This window comes from Suncus etruscus, chromosome 1 (genome assembly GCF_024139225.1).
Source record: "Suncus etruscus isolate mSunEtr1 chromosome 1, mSunEtr1.pri.cur, whole genome shotgun sequence".
In the NCBI taxonomy this organism is placed as follows: domain Eukaryota; kingdom Metazoa; phylum Chordata; class Mammalia; order Eulipotyphla; family Soricidae; genus Suncus; species Suncus etruscus.
In genome coordinates this window covers 125,887,507-125,911,249 of record NC_064848.1, presented here as the reverse complement: position 1 = coordinate 125,911,249, position 23,743 = coordinate 125,887,507, and the positions used below count along the sequence as shown (strand labels likewise).

Genomic DNA, 23,743 nt, shown 5'->3' with positions numbered 1-23,743 from the left:
TCCCTCACTTTGGCTTAATCTCTGCATTTTGTACTGAGCTTTCTGTTTGGATGACACAACCACCCTCGAATGGAACTTGCTGCTGCTCTTCAAATTCATGCTCTGAATAGCTCCTCCCTGAGTTTGGTGCCCCCCAAAATGACATCAAATATATTCTTACTACAAAGACATGCTGCCTACTTCCCACCAACCCTCTGACCAGTTTGCTAGTTTCTTCCCTGCATACATTTCTCTGCCCTTTTCTCTAATACTCGACAAACTCAAGCCTCTAAAATCCTCCATTGCATGGGCCCCTTTATCTTTAATATTAGTACTGCAAATATATTTCTTGTACCATTTCTATGACAAGTAGTAATCACAGGACTAATTGGGGGGGGAACTTCCTGAAATCTCTTTCCTTTTAAAGGTCATTTAGTTACTGTAATTCCAGTGAGTTTAGCTAGCCTTATTTGAGGTCATTTTAAACTATACTACTTTCAGGGCCAGAACAAATAGCACAAAGGGTAGAGGTTTGCCTTACACCCAGCCAAACTGGGTTCAATCCCTGGCATCCCATATGATCTCCTCAGCCTGCCAGCTACAATTTCTGTGCAGAGCCAGAAGTAACCCCTAAGAACCACAGGGTGTACCCCCCCAAAATTAATAATCCACCACACTACTTTGGGTATAATAATTTATCACAGAGGGGCCGGAGCAATAGAACTGCAGTAGGGCATTAGCCTTGCACACAGCTGACCCAGGATGAACCTGGGTCCCCCAAGTCAGGAGCAATTTGAGTGCATAGCCAGGAGTAAACCCTGAACATCACCCAGTGTGTCCAAAAAAAACCCAAAAAGAATTTATCACACATAAGTATTTTAGAGTATAAGGATAATACTATTTTAATACTATCTTAATCACATGTTATCTATTTATGTTTATAACTATTTTAAAGTATAAGTTAATACTATCTTTATCTGTTTACAGGCCAGATCTAGTGGGGCTTCTAATTGGACATAGGGTTCACACATATTTTAGTAAAGCATTTGCTCCAACCCTTAGTGCCTCTCCCCACAGGCAATACTTATACAGTATTATATATATATGTAGTACATATATATATACATATATAATATATAATACATATATAAGTATACATATACTTATATATACATGTACTATAGTTATACAGTATAAGGATGGGTGATATCATATCGTTTTTTGCCTATTTGAGAGAATGTTTTTATATTATTGTCTGTAACCAAATTTATCCCTGAGGCCCAGTTAGGGAATCAGGGCCCATGAGTCACATGTTGCTGTGGCAGCCTTTTGGGCCAGTGTCAGCCATGGGTTGGCAGGCACTGAATTTGACACAGCTGCAGAATTTGCGAGAAGAAATAGCAGGAAAATAAATAGAGAAAATAAATACATGACAGCAAAGTAGATGAAGGAAGGGAGAAGCGTAGAAATACCATCTGCCTAATACTTAATATCTAATACTTAGACAGAAATATAGAACTATATTTCTACTGGTCTTGATTATCTCATCTCTTTCTGGTGCTGAGGATCAAGCCCAGGGCTTCACAATAAGATGCACAGGCTCTACTACTAGCCACATTCCTAGTCCTGATACTGACTGAGCCTTAATCCATTCTGAAAAAAGCTAAAATACATTCTTTGGTTAAACTTAGTCACATTTCTTTTATAAGCTCTCAGGCACCAGAATTTGATAATACTATATATCCCTTTATTTTCCATTCTGTCTATATTGTTCTTCCCCTCCAACAAACATATAATGATTATATACCAATTTTTAAGAAATATTTTAGAAATATGTGACTTGGGCAGTGTAAAACTTCTCTATAGTCCTCCCACACTGCAAGTAACAGATGTAAGCTCCTAATATATATAGTTGCAGATCTGGTTTTGAACATAGATATTATAAGTAATCAGTATTTTGTTAACTAGGAAAGATTCCACCACTTACCAAAATAAGCCCTGATATTAGTGAGGAAGTGCCTGTCAGGGCCACGTAGAACTTCGGTGTTAATGTGTTCAAAAACATGCTCACTGGAAAAAAAAAACAGAGGGAGAAGAACAAGGAATGCATGAGTATGTCAGGAAAACCAATGAAGAGCTTTCATTTTCCTTTCTGATGAAATTGTTTCTGTCTAATAGCAAAATACCAACAAAATGGTTCAGATTAATTCTGTCTCAACTACTGTTAAGATTTTCATGGAGTCATACCACTGACTCTAAGCAAACCTGGTTACTAAGCTGTCAGTCAGAAAGAGAAAATGTTCTGTGTTCTGTGGGATCAACCCATCAGTCTTTGATGAACCAAGAAGCAGTATTTCAACCTCAGAACAAATGAAAAATAATCATATTAAATATGTATTAAGCACTATGATATGATTATTGATAAAAAAAAGAAAAAGGAAATTGACAAAAGTTAGCATAAATTCAGTAAAAAGTTTCTCTAGTTTACTCAAAATGCTACTCGCAAAAAAGAAAAAGGCTACTCGCTAAAATAATTTAATTGAATAAAGGATAAGCCAGTAAAGTGAGTGCAATCTATAGAATAGCTTCCTGACCAATCTGGCTAGTCTTCCTATCAGCTACAACAATTCATCTGGTATTATTTTAAATAAGGTTCACTAACATATTTTATGCATTTATGATATATTTATGATATACATCATCATTTATATATAGATTATACACAAAACATATAACCAAATATTATAACAACTACTACCCTTCAGAAACATTTTGCACACATATTCTCACTCATCACATTGTTTGTAGAAGGGAATTTGAAACCCATCAGATTTCGAATGAGTGACTATAGCAGCAGAACGTTGAGGAAAGGCTTTAAGGATTTGTCCTAAGCTCACTTCTGAAAGCAGTCATCAACTAACAACAAAGAAAAGTCTACATTCACTTCCTTAGCAACTATTTCTCAGTTTATGAATGAATATGTACAGAGAATGGGAGCATAAACAGAAACCTCTCCCAAGCTCTAAAAGGCACCCATCTAGTTGGGAAATTGACAGGTGAGAAGACAATTACTATAAAGCTTGCTATAGAGATGCAGAGACATTCATGAAAATACGTTAAAAAGGTGCAAATTAAGCTGGGGATCAGGGAAAGTGTCCTGGAAAAGGAGGTATAAAACTTTCCAATAATAAGGGGGCCAGAGAGATAGCATGGAGGTAACGTGTTTGCCTTGCACGCAGATGGTCGGTGGTTCGAATTCCGGCATCCCATATGATCCCCCAAGCCTGCCAGGAGCGATTTCTGAGCATAGAGCCAGGAGTAACCCCTGAGCATTGCCAGTTGTGACCCAAAAACCAAAAAAAAAAAAAATTCCAATAATAAGCAGGAATCGTTCTGCCAAAGGGGACAGAAAGGAAGGGCTAGAAGGGTCCACGATAGAGCCAGGGCCTGCTCTAACACACTAGAAAAGGCACTATCTTTCCATGTTATTGCTTTTTGAAAAAGGAGCTTGAGCTATAGAGCCTTCACAGAGCAGCAGCTGTCACAGGGCAAACAGTTTCATCTTCCTGGCAACCAGGCATCATCTCCATAAAGACAGGCTTGTGCTTGCTTCGACAGGACATATACTAAAAATCAATAGAGATAGGCTCATTGAACCCACTTCGCACTTAGAGAAATGGTTTTTTCCTTTGAAAAATATCTGTTTTCTCCACTAACTTTTTCCACCAATTGCTATGTACAATATAAAATATCCCTGTGTGTTTTTGTTTTTGTTGTTTTGGTTTGGGGGCTGTACTGTTTGTGCTTAGGACTCACTCCTTGGAAGGACTCTGGACCAGAAAGGGTTCTAGGAATCAAACCCAGGTTTGCTTAATGCAAAGCAAGCACCGTACCTGCTTTACCTTATTACATTTGCCTTATAACTCTGGACTGATCTAATTTCAGGGCCTCTTTCCACCTTACAAAAAGTGTCTTTTTAGTCATGTTTTGAACATTAACTGAGTCTATCGTATTCATTCAGACCTTTGTAATCATATAAAATTATAATGTCATGAGAACTAAATGTGATAGTGGAAATAAAAAGCCTAGCATAGCTTACCTCCTCAAATAGGAATGTTATTGTTATTTACAATAACAAATTTGTTTCTCATTTGGCATCTTATATTACTACATAGCTAGAGAACATAGAAGAGATGGAGCTGAGTGTGGAGACAACAATAGGAGCAGAAGCAGTCATATTAGCATTTGCTGAGCACTTTCTACATGCTAACTACCAAGGTACACACTACCATCTAAGAAATCCCTGTCCTGTGAGTTGTCTTATGTTAAATAGATACCCTACAAAATAGAGCCAGTTAATAGAAGTGCACTTTTACCATTTTCTAATTGATTAAGGTGGTACTAAACATGAGGGTGAAATTGTAGGCAGTCATTTTAACAAACAAAGATATTGGTGAGTCTCTGAAGACTTGCTAAGTAAGAGCCTAAAGTTCTGATCTCTGTCTTAGAAGACTCTGTAGTTACTAAAATAAGTCTCAGGTCACATGGAAACCATGTGCAATCCTGTAATTTTCTCCAAGCCCTTTGTTAGCGGAAAGATAAACCAAGCAAGCAGGTCTGCAAATGTTTTCACTGGAAGTCACAATGAGTCAAGGCCACACTACCTTCCAGACCTTGTGATGAGGACATCACAGTGAACTAAGAATGTAAAACAACATTTCAGATTAAACTACAGAAAGAATACACAGAGTACTACTAATATGAAGGCACATGTTAGTTTTGAGCAGGATCCTGTCCCTCAAAGTGTTTTCTCAGACCTCCAAAGTGAGTTAGGGAACTGAGGGGGAAGAGTTTAACTCATTAGTTATACTTTTCTACATGAAATTAGAGAATTCTCTTCTTTCATCTTATTGCTCTGATTTCAACCCTGCCAACCTTTCTTCTTTTTTTGTCAGTTCCCACTAAGGTTGCAAATTCACTTCTATCCTTTCCCATTTATTGAAGGGCACAAGATGAAAAACCAGAATCTTGAAGAGCTAGCTCGCACATATGCTGTTTTGAACAGATTTCCAGTTTGCAGAGCTTTGAAAGTTAAAGAATTTGCCCTTCTACTCAGAGGGATTCTGTGATGAATAAACTCTAAGGAGACAGATGAACCTTGTCTCCTGCTGTTCAAATTCTTAAACAATTCCTTCCTTTTGAATATGGATGGGCATATGACTTATTTCTAACAAAGGACATATAAGTTACCATCTGCATAGCAAACACACCAGAGCTTCCTTACTAGTTTAGTAAAGTGGTCTTATTGAGGGCTCATGTGGCAATGGGTTGACTACAAGCACCCTCTAGGGGCTGAAGCCAATATGAAACTGAAGGTCCGATTCTACAGCAAAGATCTTGTTGGGAGCCTGAATAAGCTAGAAAGTAGATTCTTGTTCAATTAAGCTGCAGATAAAGTCAAATGCCTAAGTTCTACCTGTACTGCTGACAACAGAAACAAGAAAAAACGTAACAGTGTGTTATATTTTAAGCTGCTATATTTGCATTAATTTGTTATGCAGCAATATAAAATGGATATCACCATGTATTTTTCATGAGAGTGGAAAATCAATGTGGACATCTAATGACTCCCAACAGCTTCACTATGTCCAGAAAGGGAATTGAGATATGCCAATTCTAGCCATTCCAAGAACTTATTTCTGAGCTACTCATAAATAAAAGTACAATTACACTCTATGCAATTCTTATTTCACATGGTGATATATAATATATTTGCAAATCATGTCATTTAAAGAAGAAACTGAGAGTAAATGCCTTCTTAATATGAAAATCAAGTATATTTGTGTTACCTCCAAAATGAAATATACTTTGTTTACTTTTCCTCAGCAAATATTTTGAATTATAATACTTGCATGTTGAAAATGTCAATTTAAAAAAAAAGAAAAAGAAAATGTCAATTTTGGGCGAGACATATAGAATAGCAGGTAAGATGATTGCCTTATGGTCCCCCAAAGCCCCACCAAGAATGATCCCTGGGAACAAAACCAGCACCCTGAGTATTGCTGGGCATGATCCAACTGCTAGCACTTCTGCCCCCAAAATTAGTTTTATTTCTGGGCACAGCATCATCTAACAGTAGATATAAAGTACACATATAAATATTTTTCTACCTGTTTCTTCTCCTTGCCCTTTATCCCATCCTCTTTTAGGCTCTCCTTTGTATCTCACAATCCCCTTAATAAGTCCTGGGGCATTTATCCTTGTGATATAAAAAAATGTGTAAGTATATTTTAGACCCAATTCCAAGGCAAGAAACTCTCATATATCATCCTGTCCACCCGCCCTCTACCCTTGATGTTTCCTTGGTAACGTTGTAGGTATACTGCTTCTGCTTTACCAAGCCTCTGGCCTAGTGAGGAGTGTAGCTGAACACTTTTTTAACTATAATCTTTTCTTAACTATAATCCAGTATACAATTATTTGAAGTCCAATCTTCAGAGTACATTGCCCTTTGCTGGAAGAAGGCCATTTGTTAAGTCAGTTAGAACTGTCCAGATCCCAGTCACATACAAGCCTCATTAACTTTAAGGACAAATGAAGCAAAATTGAGATTATCTGTTCCCTACATTTACAGGCAGACTGATAATGAGAAAAATACTCTGGCAAAGAATAGGAGTCAGGCTTATGGAAGTCTTATATTTAGTCATTGAAATGTTTTCATTTAGGGTTGAAGATCCTTTTAAGAATCTTTCTCATACTGTCTAACATCAGGAAATAAGACACATCTGTCTGCAGCAAGAGAAACATTCTTCATGCTAAGTTATATAGACACAGAGATTTGAAGAGGCACAACCATTCAGGCTCTGGGAACCTCCAGTCTCTATGTAGTAACTTTTCTGAGTACCTCCAGCACTGAACGCAAAGCCTTGTACACAAAGGTATCTGATGCTTGATGACTATTAAATGACAAAGTGATAAGTGGTAAAGCAATAGCTTACAAATCAGTGGAACAAAATTAAGAAACCAAGAACAAAACAACACATATATGAATAATTTTCAATGAAGGACAGAATTTAAAATTGAGCAAGGAGAGTCTTATCAACAAATGGTGATGGGAAAATTGGAAGTCAGAGCAAATCAATGAAACTATATCATCATCAAACATCATAAACATGCCTGGGATGTTAAGACCTGTAACCATAAAAAGCTTAAATAAGTCAAATTAAATAATCCTTGACATCAGCCTTAGAGGTGTTTTGCAAGACTTGAACCGGACAAAAACACAAACAAATGGACACAAAGTCAAACTAAAATTAAAAATAAAGATATCCTACTTAATGGGAGAAGATATTTGTATGATATCTTACAAGAACTACTACAAAAATCTTGCAAATAACTCATATATCTCGACAATAAAAAATATTTAAAGGCAGATGATCTAAAAAGATACTTCCACCTTCTTCTCGTCATTACCATAATTCAATCCATGTCAAATAAAAACCACATGGTTACCTCCTCTATAGGAAAGGAAAGAAAGCTGATATATAGGGTGCTGCGGACAATACTGCAAAGGGTAAACACCTATATAGATAGACCTCACTAACACAATGGTTAGTACTCAAGACATGAAACCTATACATATCCAAAAGTTGATCTATTAGTTTCCCTTCCTTACAAGTACTATACCTACCTATCTTTCTGTACTCAGCGTATCTCTTGCCCTCCCCACCTCTCTACATTAATATGTACCTAAGCTAACTTCTATATGTTTATATGGAGGGCAGGAGCACACAGAGATGGGAATCCTCCTTAAGAGACAAACCTAATCCACAAACAATCCATATCTATACCCTATATAACCCCTACCACATACTATCCCCTCTCCCCCCGTCAGAAACCTGACAATCCCTTCACCCCTTAATCCAATCCCCGATATCCCCACCATGTTATAATTCTTTACCCTCAGTTCTTAACCCATTAGGCATCAAGACCAACCTCCTACACCAACGAACCAGTACCCAGTTCCCAAGTGAAGAGACACCCACTCAAACTCTCACCTCGTTCCCGGCAAGAAAATACAACCAACACCCCGACTGACTCATGCAGTGTGGCCCTCCTAATCACCTCTCCCTACTGTGCACTGTGGCTTAATACCGGATTAGCTCCAAAAGGACTCCCATTGCAAGAACTCTACCCAAAACCTCCCTGCGTGGAGCCCACACCTCACGAGGAAATCTCAAAAGACAAGGGGGAAGCCTATACTATCATCATAAGTATAGACCTATATAACACTACCTCATATACTGTTTCTCCCCAAATGTAAAGTAATCTCCTGTATCACTTTCTCCCTTTTTCTTTGTTTTTCTTTTTCTCCCCCCCCACTTGTTCATTTTTTTTTATTTGTTTTGTTCTACTTTTTGTTTTTTTGATTTGATTTGTTTTGTGCTTCTTTTGGGTAACAGCTGGCGGCACTCGGAGGGTGCTCCTCGCTCTGTGCTCGGAAGTTACCCCTGGTGGGCATGGGGACCATGTGGGATGCCGGGATGTGAGCCACCGTCCTTCTGCAGGAAGGACAGATGCCTTGCCTCCATGCTATCCCTCCCGGCCCCACTTTATTCCCTTAATTATGTCTTTTATTTAATCCCTTTTCTCTTTTAAGAAACTCTTTTTTCTTTAGATATGTCTGAGCATATATACTTTTAGTTTTTGTCATGGGTCTGTTTTCTTCTCTCTCCACCCCCAAATCCACCAGCAATATAATGTAGCATACCACTTCTTCCTGCAAAGGCATATTAAAAAATAGGGGAAATTTTACATGTAAAAACAAGCTCTTATCTCCTAGAGATAAGAACTTATACTTTTTTACAACACAGGGACATCTCCCACCCTGAATCTATGTCCTGGGGAACCAACCTAGACTCCAGGGAAATAGGCACCAACCGTCCAGCCTTGACTCCTGGATCCCAGACAAAGAAATGACAGAGTTCTCCACAACAGCTCCAGGAACCAAATCCCCTCCAGGGCATTCATAATGCTGCTCTGACGCCAACATACGCCAGTTCTAAATCGATAACCTGACAACGAGGAAATGGAAACAACTAGATCTAAGAGCAAGTTATCCTTCCTCACCAGCCAACGATAAGACAAAATCAGAAGACATGTCACCCTTTGATCTGCGCAAAAACCAAGATTACTATATACAGATGACTGGTTGTTACAACCAGTACGCATCCCAGGACCAACAACAACAACAACAACAAAAAGCTCTAACTTAGCTTTTGGTCTACAATCTGTTCAACAAACAAGATCTCCAATTCCAGAGGTCTGACTGAGACAACCGCAACTTAAAGGGTCTTCCAGAAACATAATGAAAGACTCTGTCCCAGGCTCCATCCTAGGAGCAACATAATGAACAAGAACACCAACTACAGAAGATGAATTAAAACGACACTGAAGTAGCAGAACTGCTAGAACCACAAAGAAAGCCTTCATCATAAGCTCCATTCCTTGAGCTGCACAGTCACCAAGATCTCTAGATACAAAGGACTGATTTTATCATCCATGATGAAGCAGAAGTCTTCCGTACACCACAAAAGCACCGAGGGGAGAGTAAATGATCATCAAGGAGTCTATAGTTAATCCCATGACAGTATACTTCAGGGATGGAGAAACCCTGTATCTCGTAGGCCAAGGGAATTCCCTCTATACTATCCCCGATAGTTACTGTGCCTATGCAGGGGGGAAAAGAAAAAAAGAAAGGAAAAAAAAAAAAGCACAAAATAATCATTTTTCCACATATATATTTATTTATTGATTGATTTTTTTGACGTCCTTATTTTGGTGTAGATATTGAAGTTGATGTCTCCTTTTTATTTTATATTATTTTATCTTATCTTTCTCTTTCTTTTTGCACTCCAACATAATTTGAATTCAGAACCGAGACTATTGTGTGGTGCTTCTCTTTATTGCTGTAGGGCTCACTGATATTTAATTTGACATTTATTTTTGTATTGTTATGGTGTTTCAATTACCTTTTTCATGTCCTCTCTCAAACTGAGGCTGATAGCCACTAGAAGGACTCCGCCCATTTTCAGCATTTTTTTTTTTTTTTGCTTAATCTTTACCCCTTTCTATTGCTTTTCTTTCCCTCAAACAAAACCACTTAACTCGATTTATCTAGCTTAGCCTCTCAAATAGAGGAAGAAACAAGGGAGGGCACCAGGACCAAACAGATGTATGATCACTGATAGTAAGCTAGACAAAGAGGGGACCACCTACTCTAGCAGCCCGGGTGGGGTGATGGTGGGGCATATGGGTTGCAGAAAGGGAACGGGGAAGGGGGGAAGACAAATTTGGTGGTGAGTATTCCCCTGATTCAATGTTAATATGTACCTAAAATACTAATGTGAAAGATATGTAAGCCACTATGATCAAAATAAAAATTAAAAAAAAAGAATTATAAATACAGAAAAAAAAAAAGAAGGAAATGAAGGGCCAGAGATAGCATGGAGTAGGGCATTTGGCTTGCATGCAGAAGGACGGTGGTTCGAATCCTGGTATCCCATATGGTCCCCCGAGCCTGCCAGGAACAATTTCTGAGAGTAGAGCCAGGAATAGCCCCCTGAGCGCTGCTGGGTGTGACCCAAAACAAAAAATAAATAAAATAAAATAAAATAAAAAGAAGGAAATGCAAATCAAACAAACCATGAGGTACAATTTATCCCTAGGAGAAAGACTAAAAAATAAGTGTTGAAAATGTAGAGAAAAGAGAATCTTTATATGGTAGGAATACAAATTGGCACATTCATTGAGAAGAACAGTGTTATCCTTAAAAAACAAAAACAAAAAAAACTGAAAATAGAGGGGCAGCAAAGATGCTATAAAGGTTAAGACAGTTTATGTTACAAATAGCCAACCTCAGTTTGATCTGAGCACCACATAGAACCCCTGGAGCACCACCAGGAGTGATCACTAAGTACCTAAGCATTTTTGAGTGTGACCCAACCTCCCCATGCAATCCCTCTAAAATAAACTGAACATAGAAATTACAAATAATCTCGTCATCCCACATCTGGATATTTACCAAATATATATCTATATAGATATTGATATAGATATAGATATACTTTAATGATATATGCACTCCATTAGTACTGCAGCAATACTTATCAAAACCAAAAACTGGAACTAAAAGCTCATGAAATGAACTGATGAATGGATTCTCTCTCCCTTCTTCCCTCCTTCGCTCCTTTCCTCCTTCTCTGGAATACACTCTGACTATTCAATTATTATTAGTATAGTAGGTAAAAGCCTGAGTTCAATTTATGGCACCCTATATGGTAACTTTAGCTAGAACTCAGAGCTAAGAGTAAGCCCTAAACACCACCAAGTGTGGTCCAAAAAAAAAGGAAAGGAAAGAAAGAAATGCTGCCATTTGCAACAACATGAAGGAACCTAAAACAATATTAGGCTTAGTTAGGTAAGCCAGATGAAGAGAGACAAACCATGTTTTCATTCAAACGTGGCATACAGAGAAAATAAGCAAAGATAAACAAAGTAAAAACATTTAGGTTCCAAGAACTTTTTTTGGAGGGTGTTTGGGCCACACTTGGCAGTGCTCAGGGGTTACTCTTGGCTCTGCACTCAGAAATAGCTCCTGGAAAGCTCAGGGGACCATATGGAATGCCTGGAATAGAACCTGGGTCTGTCCCGGGTTAGCCACATGCAAGGCAAACACCCTATCACTGTGCTATCACTCAGGTTCCCTGAGTGAATTAAAGGTACAATAAGGGAAAGGAGACTTTTGCTACAGTGCTCATTCAATGAGTAGGTTATTGCAATTATTTTCATTTCAAGATAGTTTACTATTTATATTTACTATTATATCGTAATGCCTATGATTTCAGTTTGCTTTCAGGAAAGAAATCTGGATGCTCAAGACCCAAAAGATAATACTTCATCTAGACTCCTTTTATAGTGTTCATTACCATATTGCTTAGTATTCTAGACTTGAAAATTATTATTGTTTTAAGAATGCTCTATGCACAATGTGACCTAGGAAGCCTTTCCCTCACCAATAATAATTTGCCTAGGAATCGGAAAACCTTTTCATCTGACTTACTAACTTTACATTTTTTAAGTGTTCTGACCATTGCCACCTGGGTCAGTTTTTCTATGTGTGTGTGTGAGTGTATGTGTTGGCCATCACTATGTCTGTCTAATATCCATTTGTACATCTGTAATGTACATAATGCCTGTCTTTGTTGTATAGAGACCTTCCCCTGTTATGAATAACCCTTTCTTTTCCCCCTCCTCTGCTTACTACTTTACAAATCCTTTTCTATCTTTTCACTCTCTCACCCCTGATCTGTTATTTTTCCCTATTTAATCATTTTTACCTTCTTAACTCTTCTTAACTTCTCAGGAGCTGGAACATTTCCTCCACCCCAACCAGCTGTCTAACAGCACTCAAAGCGAAAAGACTGCCTTCCAGCCCACCTTTCCTAGGTCTAGTAAGAAGCTACCACCACTGCTGCTAATTTGCTCTTAGTGGCTTCTTTTCTCAACTTCCCTTCATTGTGGTCTGTTGCTTGCTACCGGATTCGGCTTTTGAGAGACTCCCAACTCAAGGGCATTTCCTGATCTGTGACTGCGGGGAGCTGTTTTTCAGACACCACGCTGAAGCTGTGGTAATGATTTTATCCTCCCCTCCTCAGACTATTTAAAAAGAAATGTGTGTGTGTGTGTGTGTGTATATATATATATATATTTCTTATATATAAAAATATGTATATTTCCTTCATATGTTTCTTTAGATGTATTTCCTTAACAGGTATAATTCTTATTGTGTGTTTCCTTATGTAAATGTAGTTTTTCCCCCATCCCTTTTTTGGATTTGTTTTGTAGGAAATTCTAGTAGATAAGTTTCTCTTGGGTTCTGAATTCATGTCAGAACCAGGTTATAGGGATTGTTTAGCTTGTTATTTTACATCCATTAACCAGCAGTATTGTGTGACTTTGTTCCTTTTTGCACAGGAACATTAAAATGGGAAAATCTTACATATGGAAAGTTCTTATCTAAGACAGATAGGAACTCATACATTTTGTATTGCAGGGGGGCTTTTCACCCTGAACATTTGTCATAGCGACTTGACTTAGGATCCCATCTTTGGAACTGGCATGATTTTCTGCACCAGCATCGGGGAAGGTCCTAATGCTGTCCTGCCACTGACATGCTCCAGAGTGGGTTCATATAATACCCTGAAGATTTGAAAATAGCAACAACTAGCTTTCAGAGCAGGTTTCCCTGCATCGCCACCTAATGGTGAAATGAAACCAGAAGACTCTCCATGACACCCTGACTTTGGCATAGGATCTGTGCAAAAACCAAGATCTCTAATTATAGAAGCCTGACAACTGTGAGTAAGGAGAACTTTTCATGGGACCATGAAGACTTTGGGGTTAGACAACTTAGTATGCCCAGAGCCTGTAGTTGGTCTTATGGCAGAATGTTTCATTGATAGGGTCTCCCTGTTTTAGGTCGAAGGTTTTTCCTTTCTATTTTCCCCAACTTTTGCTGTGACTATCCAAAAAAAACTGCCACTGCCATCCCTTTTTTCTTCTTTGTTTTTTCTTTCTTTTTTATCTTTTTAAATAGCCTTTTTCATAGAATCTTAGGACACAAATTATTTTGTTTTACTTTACATTTCTATAAAATTAAGAAGAAGAAAAAAAGAAAGGATGGGGGACAGGAGCCAAGTGGTCTTGGCTCGGGAGACCATATGGGACACTGGCATCCAAACCAATCACCTTAGGTCCTGGATTGGCTGCTTTAAGGCAAAAGCCGCTGTGCTATCTCTCTGACAACGTTTATCTGACTTTTGATCAATCCATTTGCCTTTGTGTTGTAATGCTCTATAAGGTAAATTTGTGCCTGCAAGAAGGTAGCCTATGGTGGTGGGTGAGAAATTGGAGAAACTGGTGAAGGGACAATCACACTGATGGCTAGTTCCCACTCCAGACAACACCAAACTTTGATCACTATCCCTTCCAAGCACTGACAGTAAATAATATCTGGAAATCACAAATTCACCTGAATTTAAATAACATCTACGGATATAAAGAACCTAGAAAAACTGGAGTACTGATATTTTCAAATATGTATAGGATGGGTTTAAGGACAAAAAAAATATATGGATGTATCTAAATTCTAGATGTCTGATGTTGCCCTTTGTACAAGCATTTCCAATTCCAATGAAAAGCATTTTCCCCCCTATATCTACTGTCTCAAATTTCAGATATTGTTATTCCTTACTTTTAATGGCCTATTCACTGATACAACAAAAAAATGAAATGAGTCTGCGTATTTTTCACTAGCAACTGCCTGGTGCCTACAATCTTAGAATCAGATAGTTTACCTCTGGTAGGATCAATAGTAAGTTAAAATTCATGATTAATAAGGCTCCTCTGACCAGGAGTGTTACAAACAAGAATTGTCACTCTGTTGTAGCATGACATAAACAAATTCCTGTTAAAAGGAAAAATAGATTTTCAATTTTTTTTCAAAAATATCGATTTTAATGATATACATCTGAATCATATCCTAATGCAATATTATTCCACTTTTAAACTATAAAAAATATTTTGTTTGACTTTTTGGTTTCATACCCAGAGATACTCAGGACCTACTCCTGTCTCTGTACTCAAGCACTCCTAAGGACCATGTGGTTCAAACCAAGGACAGCCACATGCTAAGGTAAGTGCCTTTCACTCCTGAACTGTCTCTCTAGGCCCTCATAAACATTATTTGAAAATTAAAAATAAAGCCATATCTCCACCATCGCCACCACTAACACACTCCACCCTGACCATTTACTGAGAGCTATTCTTATGTTAGCAATATTTTATGTATTTTTGGTTTTGTTTCTGTTTTGGGGACACATCCAGCAGTGTTCGGGAGTTATTCCTGGCTCTGCACTCAAAAATCAAGCCTGGCAGGCTCGGGGGACCATATGAGATGCTAGAAACTGAACCCAGGTCCATCCTAGGTCGGCCACATGCAAGGCCAACACCCTACCGCTGTGTCATCCAGGAGTTTGCACTGTGACCCCACTCATTTTTTTTAATTTTTTATCTTTAATTATGAAAACAAAGATGCAAAGAAAGAGGACAAGTGGAAGGACAATCACCCATAACATAATTCTCAGAAGAAGTCCCCTTGTTGATAGCTTAACTTTGAACTTTCAGCAAAAGAACATTAAACAGAATCCATGTACAATTACTTTGTCCCTCAAGTCTCCAGATTGTAATACATTATAATATTTCTTAGCAGCACACAAGGCAATTTAAAGCCATAAAACTTATGTAGCTCCTTAAACATTAGAGGCATAGTATTTTTTTACATTTCCATGTACATGCATATTAGTTTAAGTTAACCTCAAAAGTTTAAGTGGTTTTTTTAAAGGATTAGAGTCAAAGGAGCACAGTAAAAATGGTGTTAGAGTGGCAATTGTTGTTTGCATAGGCCCACCAAAATATGAGGGGCATGGAAAGGAATAACCTTTGACCCCACTCATTTTAAGAAAATGAATCAAAGCTAGTAAGTTTAAACGACCTGCCCGAGAACTTGCAGCTCTGCCTAATAGCAAAGCTTTCTCCTGAGACTGACCTTTCTTTTGAATAACTGATACTACATTGGCCAAGATGAAACAGAAATGCTCAAGATTCAGATGTGCTGTCTGAAGCTTCTGGTGTTTACTAAGTCTTTGAAGTGTCAATGGTGGTGTTTTCTCCAGGTATGGCCCTGTGCCATGAAACCTTCTGAGATCTGAGAGCAAGGAACTGCAGCAAATCATAGGCTCAACTGAGCCAACACAGACCCACTTCCTCCTGAGTAGAGATGAGGGGGGTGGTGTCTGATTACTGAACCATTCATTACCCCACAAACCTTATGTAAAGGGACTCTGACTAAGGCTATCATTAGTAGTGAAGAACAAGGTTTGTGTAGTCTGATAAACTCTGCTCTAAATTATTTTATTGTGTTTTTCTTAATCTTCCAATGCATCAAGATCAAATCCAAGTTCAGATATTTCACACAGAAATGGACAAATAATAGTCAAAACATTAACATAAACCTTGAAAGGTCTGGATCTTTTCTCCAGATTACCTGTTACATACTAAAATTCTCTCTTAAAGGTCTTTATCATTTATGTGATCATTTGTCAATCATTGGAAATTTAGGTTGTTGCTAAGTTTTCGATACATGCAAATGAGAATTTTCAGGGGAATTGTGGGGTTTTTTGTTGATATTATTGTTAGCATTGCTGGGAACTGAACCCAGGGCCTCACACATGCAAGACAAGTGTTCTTTCACTATGCCATATTACAAGTCAGCCCTGTCCTTATACTTCCAATCAAAGTAAAACTATGAAACTTATCTTTATTCCACTATATTGAAAGGTCATAGAGGATGACCTGACTTCAAACAACTATTAATACTTTTATAGTAAAACTTTCAAATATCTGGAATATTTTTACTGGCACAGAAACTTGATTTCCCCTGACAAATGATGCTAATATCGTAGCCCTTATGGGATCTTCTTATGGCATCCAACACTGAGTTGTGTTTTACATTCTTGGCCAGCTTTTACAACTTTGTGAGATAATTGCTATTATTTTACCATTCCAGAATTAAAAAAATGAAGTTTAAATCTCTTATGTCATATATTCAAGGTCAGACAGCTAGAGAGTGACAGCTCCTAAACATAAGTGCAGACACAATGGGTTGTGCAGCCAAGTTCTTAACCACTGTTCTAGATGTCTTTTACTTTACTTTTATTAGAGGCACCAAGATTTACACAAGTGTCCATGGCAAGGTTTCTTGCATGCAATGTGCCAGCCTCACAAACTCCCACAAAATCTACTTGCACTGGATGGTAGGTGCCCACCTCTGCAGGAATGGTCTTCCTTCCCCACTGCACCCCTCTCATTGATCCAATCTTCCTTTCTCGGTAAGTGGGGAGAGCATTTGAGTCAGATTTGGCTATGTTCAGTGTGCTCAGTGTGACTGAGGTCACATTTAGCTCTGTTCTCAGAGATCATTCCTGGTAATGCTCAGGGGGATCAAACCAAGGTCATTCATGAACAAGACAAGTGCCTGTTCATCACTTAATCCAATCTCTTTGCCTTACTTATACTACCATATCCTCCAATCCATTTCCTTGCTGCCATCTCTCAGTATTCAATCTACCCTATTCCCTACCCTGCTACTTTAATCATCTTTAAACACATAGAAATGGGTTCCACAAGGAAAGCCTCTTCAACAAGTGGTGTTGGCATAACTGGACAGTCACTTGCAGAAAAACAAACTCAGACTTCCAGCTAACATCATGCACCAAGGTCAAATGCAAATGGCTTAAAGAGCTTGATATCAGACCTGAAACCATAAGATATATAGAACAATATGCAGGTAAAAAAAACTCCAGGACATTGAAACTAAAGGCATCTTCAAGGAAGAAACAACACTCTCTAAACAAGTCAAAGCAGAGATACACAAAATGGGACTATATTAAGCTGAGAAGCTTCTGCTCCTCAAAGGAAATAATGCCTAGGACACAAAAGCCACCCATAGAATAGGAGAAGCAAATCACCCAATCCCCATCAGATAAGGGGTTACTATCTAAGATATACAAGGTATTGACAGAACTTAACAAGAAAAAAACATCTAACCCCATCAAAAAATGGGGAGGAGAACGGAGAGAATAGCATGGAGGTAAGGCGTTAGCCTTGCATGCAGAAGGACGGTGGTTTGAATCCTGGCATCCCATATGATCCCCTTAGCCTGCCAGGAGTGATTTCTGAGCATAGAGCCAGGAGTAAACCCTGAACACTGCCAAGTGTGACCCCCCCCAAAAAAAAATAGGGAGAAGAAATGAACAATTTCTCAAAGAAGAAATACAAATGGCCAAAAGGCACATAAAAAAATGCTCCACATCACTAATCATCAGGAAAATGCAAATCAAAACAACTATGAGGTACTACTATCTTACACCACAGAGACTGGCACACATCACAAAGAACAAAAAGAATCAGTGCTGGAGGGGATGTGGAGAGAAAGGAACTCTCATTCACTGCTGGTGGGAATGTCATATAGTCCAGTCCTTATGGAAAACAATATGAAGATTCCTCAAAAAACTGGAAATTGAGCTCCCATTTGATCTGGCTATACCACTCCTAGGGATATACCCTAGGAACACAAAAATACAATACAAAAATCCCTTCCTCACACCTATATTCATTGCAGAACTTTTTACAATAGCCAGACTCTGGAAACAACAAAGATGCCTTTCAACAGATGAATGACTTAAGAAACTGTGGTACATATACACAATGAAATATTATGCAGCCATCAGGAGAGATGAAGTCATAAAATTTTCCATACATGGATGTACATGGAATCTATTATGCTGAGTGAAATTAGTCAGAGGGAGAGAGAGAGACACATAGAATAGTCTCATCTATGGGTTTTAAGAAAAATTAAAGACATTAAAATAATTCCCAGAGTTGAGGGCCGGAAGAACTGGCGCAAGATATGAAGCTCACCAAAAAGTGGTGAATGCAGTTAGAGAAATAACTCCGCTGAGAACTATCATAACAATATCAGTGAGTGAGGGATGTAGAAAGTGTGTCTTGAATACAGGTGGGGGGTAGGAGGTGGGAGAGGGAAGAGATGGGGGCATTGGTGATGGGAAGGTTGCACGGGTGAAGGGGGTTGTTCTTGTTATGATTAAAACTCAATTACAATTACGTTTGTAAACACGGTATTTAAATAAAGAAATTAGTTAAAAAGAAAGAAAGAAAAAGAAATAGGCTCCAGTTTTAAGGCATACAAAAAGCAAAAGCTGTAAAAGAGCAACAGTAGAGCAGGGCAACTTGCCTTGCATACAGCCAACTTGGGTTCAATCCCTGGCACAACATATTGTCTCTTAAGCACCACCAGAACTGATTCCCTGAGAGCAGAGACAGGAGTAACTGAGTATCACTAGGTGTGCTCCCCCCCCCAAAAAAAAAGAAAACAAAAAAACTACCACAACAAAAACACATCAAGAAACAAACATCAAAACATAGCCTCGATTCTTCCCTGAGTGAGTTGCTCCGCCCACAGACAGTGGAACTAGCTGATTTCTGCTGTGTGTCAGAGGCACTGCCGACATCTTGGGCCTTTTCTCTGCTTTGTTTCTGCCTGGGAGTTTGATCCTCTTTGGCATTCTTCCCTGAGGGCTCATCTTCTTCAGAGGTGAGCAGTCCTGCCCACAGAGGAGCGGAGGCTGCTCCGCATGGTTACGCGCAATGGTCCTCAAACTATGGCCCGCGGGCCACATATTGTATCTGTTTTGTTTCTTCATTGTAAAATAAGATATATGCAGTGTGCATAAAAATTTGTTCATAGATTTTGTTTTTACTATAGTCAGACCTTCCAATGGTCTGAGGGACAGTGAACTGGCCCCCTGTTTAAAAAGTTTGAGGACCCCTGACTGATGAATACCACCACAGCATGTAGAAAAGTCCACAACACAATACAATAAGAAAAATTAAAGACATTACTGTGATAAGGTCCAGAGACAATAGAGTTAAGGGCTGGAAGGGCCAGAAGGACGGCTCACAAAAGGTGGTGAATGCTATTAGGGAAATAGGTACACTAACAACTAGTATAACAATGTTAAAGAATGAGAGAAGTAGAATGCTGTCTCAATACAGGCAGGGTTAGGAGAGTTGAGGGGGTTTTGGTGGTGGGAAGGTTGCACTTGTGAAGGGGGGTATTCTGTTTATGACTGACACCCAACTACAAACATGCTTGTAATCATGGTGCTTAAATAAAGATCTATATTAAAAAACAAACAAACATAATCTCAGTTGTTTCTTAGTTCATATTTCTAGGTCTTAGCAAAAATATCATAATTTCTTATGCTACACCTAAATGAGAATTCATTATAGTATTAAAATAGTATCAATTGGGACCCAAGCAATGGTGCAGCAGTAGGGCGTTTGCCTTGCACACGGCTGACCCAGGACAGACCACCATTCAATCCCCTGGCATCCCATATGGTCCTCCAAGCCACGAATGATTTCTGAGCACAGAGCCAGTAGTAACCCTTGAGCGTCACCATGTGTGGCCCCCTCCAAAAAAATAGTATCACTTGCTACTAAATTAGAATTTCAATCCCATATATTTTGATGAACATATGCTACACCAAACGCCTATATGTGTCTACCACATATAAGCTCAAATACTTTTGAGCTATTATTGCTCATCATCTATTTTTATTTTATATTAATATCTTTATTTAAGCACCATGGTTACAAACATGTTTATAGTTGATTTCTGTCATAAAAAAAAGTACACCCCCTTCACCAGTACAACCTTTCCACCACCAATGGCCCTCATCTCCCTTCTGTTGGCTCATCATCTTTATAACCATCTTTTATGCTGTTCCCCACAAAAAAGATGGGGGAGGAAACCAGGTGAGGAAACTGTTGATCAGTCCTAAAGTCAGCATGTTCCCTCCACATATTCTCAAAGGCATCTCCACACCTGACCTCACATCATACTGAGCCACACCAAAATCAAGTACTTGCTTTCTTGTTTCTTTCTGGTGTGTTGGAGACATACGCCTCACTTCATGTGAATATGTAATGCTATCCAATCAAAGAGAAAAAAGTAAAATAAATGCCATATAACCCTGTATAGATTAGATATGGCTTGCTACTTATTTTATATATAATAATTCTCTAACAAGATTGGCATTACCTTATGTCTGCTTTTTTTTATTCTTCCATGATTCTTATTAAGGTAACAGAAAAACTGTTGTCCAATAAATATATAGTGATTAATTTCAAACTTTGTAGACCATGTTGAATTAAACCTTGGCACTAAATATGTATGCCATTACAAGCAAAAGACCATTCTATTTTAGGGAGTGGGGGGGGGGGCTCCTAAGTAGTTGTTAGGGCCTGTGGTCCAAGCCCAGTGATTCTCTGTCAACCAAGCTTTCAGTTGATATAAGGTTCTGAGGATGTACTATTATAATCATTCAGTGTTGCTCAGGTCTTGTGGCACATGAGACATGAGCTGGACATAACAGGGGCACACCAGTAGTACTCAGGGGCCATAAGATGCTGAAGAAGAAATCCAGACAGGACACAATGTATGTGCACTAGTCCTTGTACTATCTCCCTGACTCGGAGATAAAACATTTTAACCAACAAAGCAACCAGCTACTGCAGGAACCAGCAAAACAAGCATTACCAAAGTACTGTTCATAGATGAAATGCAGTCTGCCATCTGTGTTAGTAAATAAAGTTTTATCAGATTCAGCCAAGCTCATTAGTTTACATCTTATCTGTGACTGTTTCCACACTCTAACAGAAGAGGGGAACAGCTGTGACAGAATCTCTGTGGCCTGCAAAGATAAACATGTTTTATTTCACCCTTTATGGAATCAGTTTGCTGACCTCTGGTCTACATTAAATAAAAGCAGAGAGTTTCTCTAATATTTTCTACTGACATATCTCTAATAAGAGTAAAAATAAGTATGCCTCTAGAGGAGTGAATGAGTTTCAGAAGAATGCATTTGAATGAGCATTTCCCTTTTGTAGGCTGTTGGGAAGTCAAAAATATTACAATGTTACTGCCATTCCTCAAAACTTTTTCTTTTTAAGTTATCCTCTCTTTTCAATAATCTCAACTCTAAATCTTATACTTTAAGGGCATATTTTATATTAATAATAGGTAAAAATTTTGATTGGCAAACTAGTAATTGAGATAAGCAGTTAAACTGGGAATTGCTGGGCTGTATCATAAGCTATGATCATGTATTAATTAAACTGATTATTATATGTAGTCTATAAATGGATTCACATATCAAATGTAATGGTGAACTGTGTGTGTGTCATTGTGGCCAGGCTGCTACAGTCTCATGCAACTGATTTAACATATTTTGTAGACAAGATTAAAGTACACGATAAATTGGGGCCGGCGTGGTGGCGCTATAGGTAAGATGTCTGCCTTGCCAGCGCTAGCGTAGGATGGACCACGGTTCGATCCCCCAGCGTTCCATATGGTCCCCCAAGCCAGGAGTGATTTCTAAGCGTCACTGGGTGTGCCCCCTCCCCCCAAAAAATCTAAAGTACACGATAAATAATTTTTTTTCTTTTTTTGGGCCATACTCGGTGATGCTCTGGTAACTCATGGCTCTGCACTCAGAAATCGCTCGGGGCTTGGGGAACTAAATGGGAAGCTGGGGTTGGAATCAAGGTCTGTCCTGGGTTAGCTGCGTGCAAGGCAAAGGCCCTACCGCTGTACTATCATTCCGGTCCTAATGATCTTTAATATGGAAAAAAAAAACTTGTCCTACATAATCTGATTATATCTGGCTGATCTAATCAACTCATAGAACTGGGTAGTTCCCTGTCAAAGAAGAGATTCCATCTGTGGATAGTAGGTTCAACTGAGCTCAGGAATTCCCATCTGCCTTCCCAATGGCCTACACCAGTTATTTCCGACCTTCCCAGTCATCTCACAACTATAACAGTCAGCTCTTTGCTGTTTTTGTTCTCTCTCCTTTCCACTCTCCCTTTTCCTGCTTCCTGTTGTCTTGTTGTCATATGTTTATGTGATTTCCATTAGTGCTGATATTTTTACCAATACGCTGATAATCAAATTTTAAAATATCCCTCCAAAATTAGCTATCGTTTTCCCTTCTGGGGGTGTATTTTGGTTTTTGGGCCACACCCCGTGGTGCTCAGTGGTTACTCCTGGCTGTCTGCTCAGAAATAGCTCCTGGCAGGCATGGGGGACCATATGGGACTCCAGGATTCGAACCAACCACCTTTGGTCCTGGATCGGCTGCTTGCAAGGCAAATGCTGCTGTGCTAGCTCTCCGGGCCCGAGTATGTAATTTTCTAAAGAAGGAATTTAGGTACTTTTTAAAAGAATTATTTCAATTCTAATTTAAAGAAAAAATATTTAAGGTAATGAACCGATGAAAGCAAAAACAGTGATAATACAAGTCACTTATCTTTATTAAGAATTTTATAGAACAGGGGCAAGAGTCCTTAATGAATTGAAGTACATGCGAGTGGTGCAGTTTTAATTCCTGATACCATATGGTCCCCCAAGCACCACCGTGAAGTTCCAAGGATAGAGCCAGGAGTAACCCCTGACCAACTCTGCTGGATATACCCTTCCCCAGCAAAAAAGGAGAAAAAAATTTCTAAACCATAACTGTAAAAGCCACAAGTTTACATGTATCTGAACTCTGGACAGTTGTCAAAGATTACATTATTATATGGAATCACTTGTTTTAGTGCACTTATGAGTGTTTTTGAATACACATAGATCTATTCAAGAAACTAAATGACTGTTTCCAGGCCAACGAGTGAGCCGATTAGGTAGCCTGCATCTCTCATTTAATATGCACTCTGCACAGAATAGTGCCACCCACTGGACCTCTATTACCATTTTTCAGTATGGCAGTGTGCTGGTGACATGACTTAATTACCTAGCTACCGCTAATTATAAGGCAAATGAAACACTCTAGAAAATTCTCTACAACCAATTAACTAACAGAGTGAACATTAATTGTCTTAAAACATTCTGCATATGCTAATGCAAACTTTATCACCCATAAAGGCATCCACACAACCATGACTCTTTTTGTGTTCTATTCTTTTTCAAGCTTTATAAAAGAATGTCCATTATACAAAG

The 23,743-nt window shown here is 38.7% G+C and overlaps 1 protein-coding gene and 1 non-coding gene across 6 annotated transcripts in view; both read right to left on the bottom strand.

The window, feature by feature from the left end:
* ST7 (suppression of tumorigenicity 7) overlaps positions 1-23,743 on the bottom strand; it is a 300,688-nt gene that overhangs the window by 140,154 nt on the left and 136,791 nt on the right. For all 5 annotated transcript variants that reach the window (XM_049771031.1, XM_049771032.1, XM_049771034.1 and 2 more), the window contains exon 2: positions 1,967-2,049. In XM_049771031.1, coding sequence (XP_049626988.1) covers positions 1,967-2,049 — 83 coding nt within the window. The remainder of the gene's footprint in view (positions 1-1,966; positions 2,050-23,743) is intronic.
* On the bottom strand, positions 1,229-1,360 carry LOC126030621 (small nucleolar RNA SNORA5). The gene has a single exon (XR_007503147.1). It is a non-coding gene; the product is annotated as a small nucleolar RNA SNORA5 (small nucleolar RNA).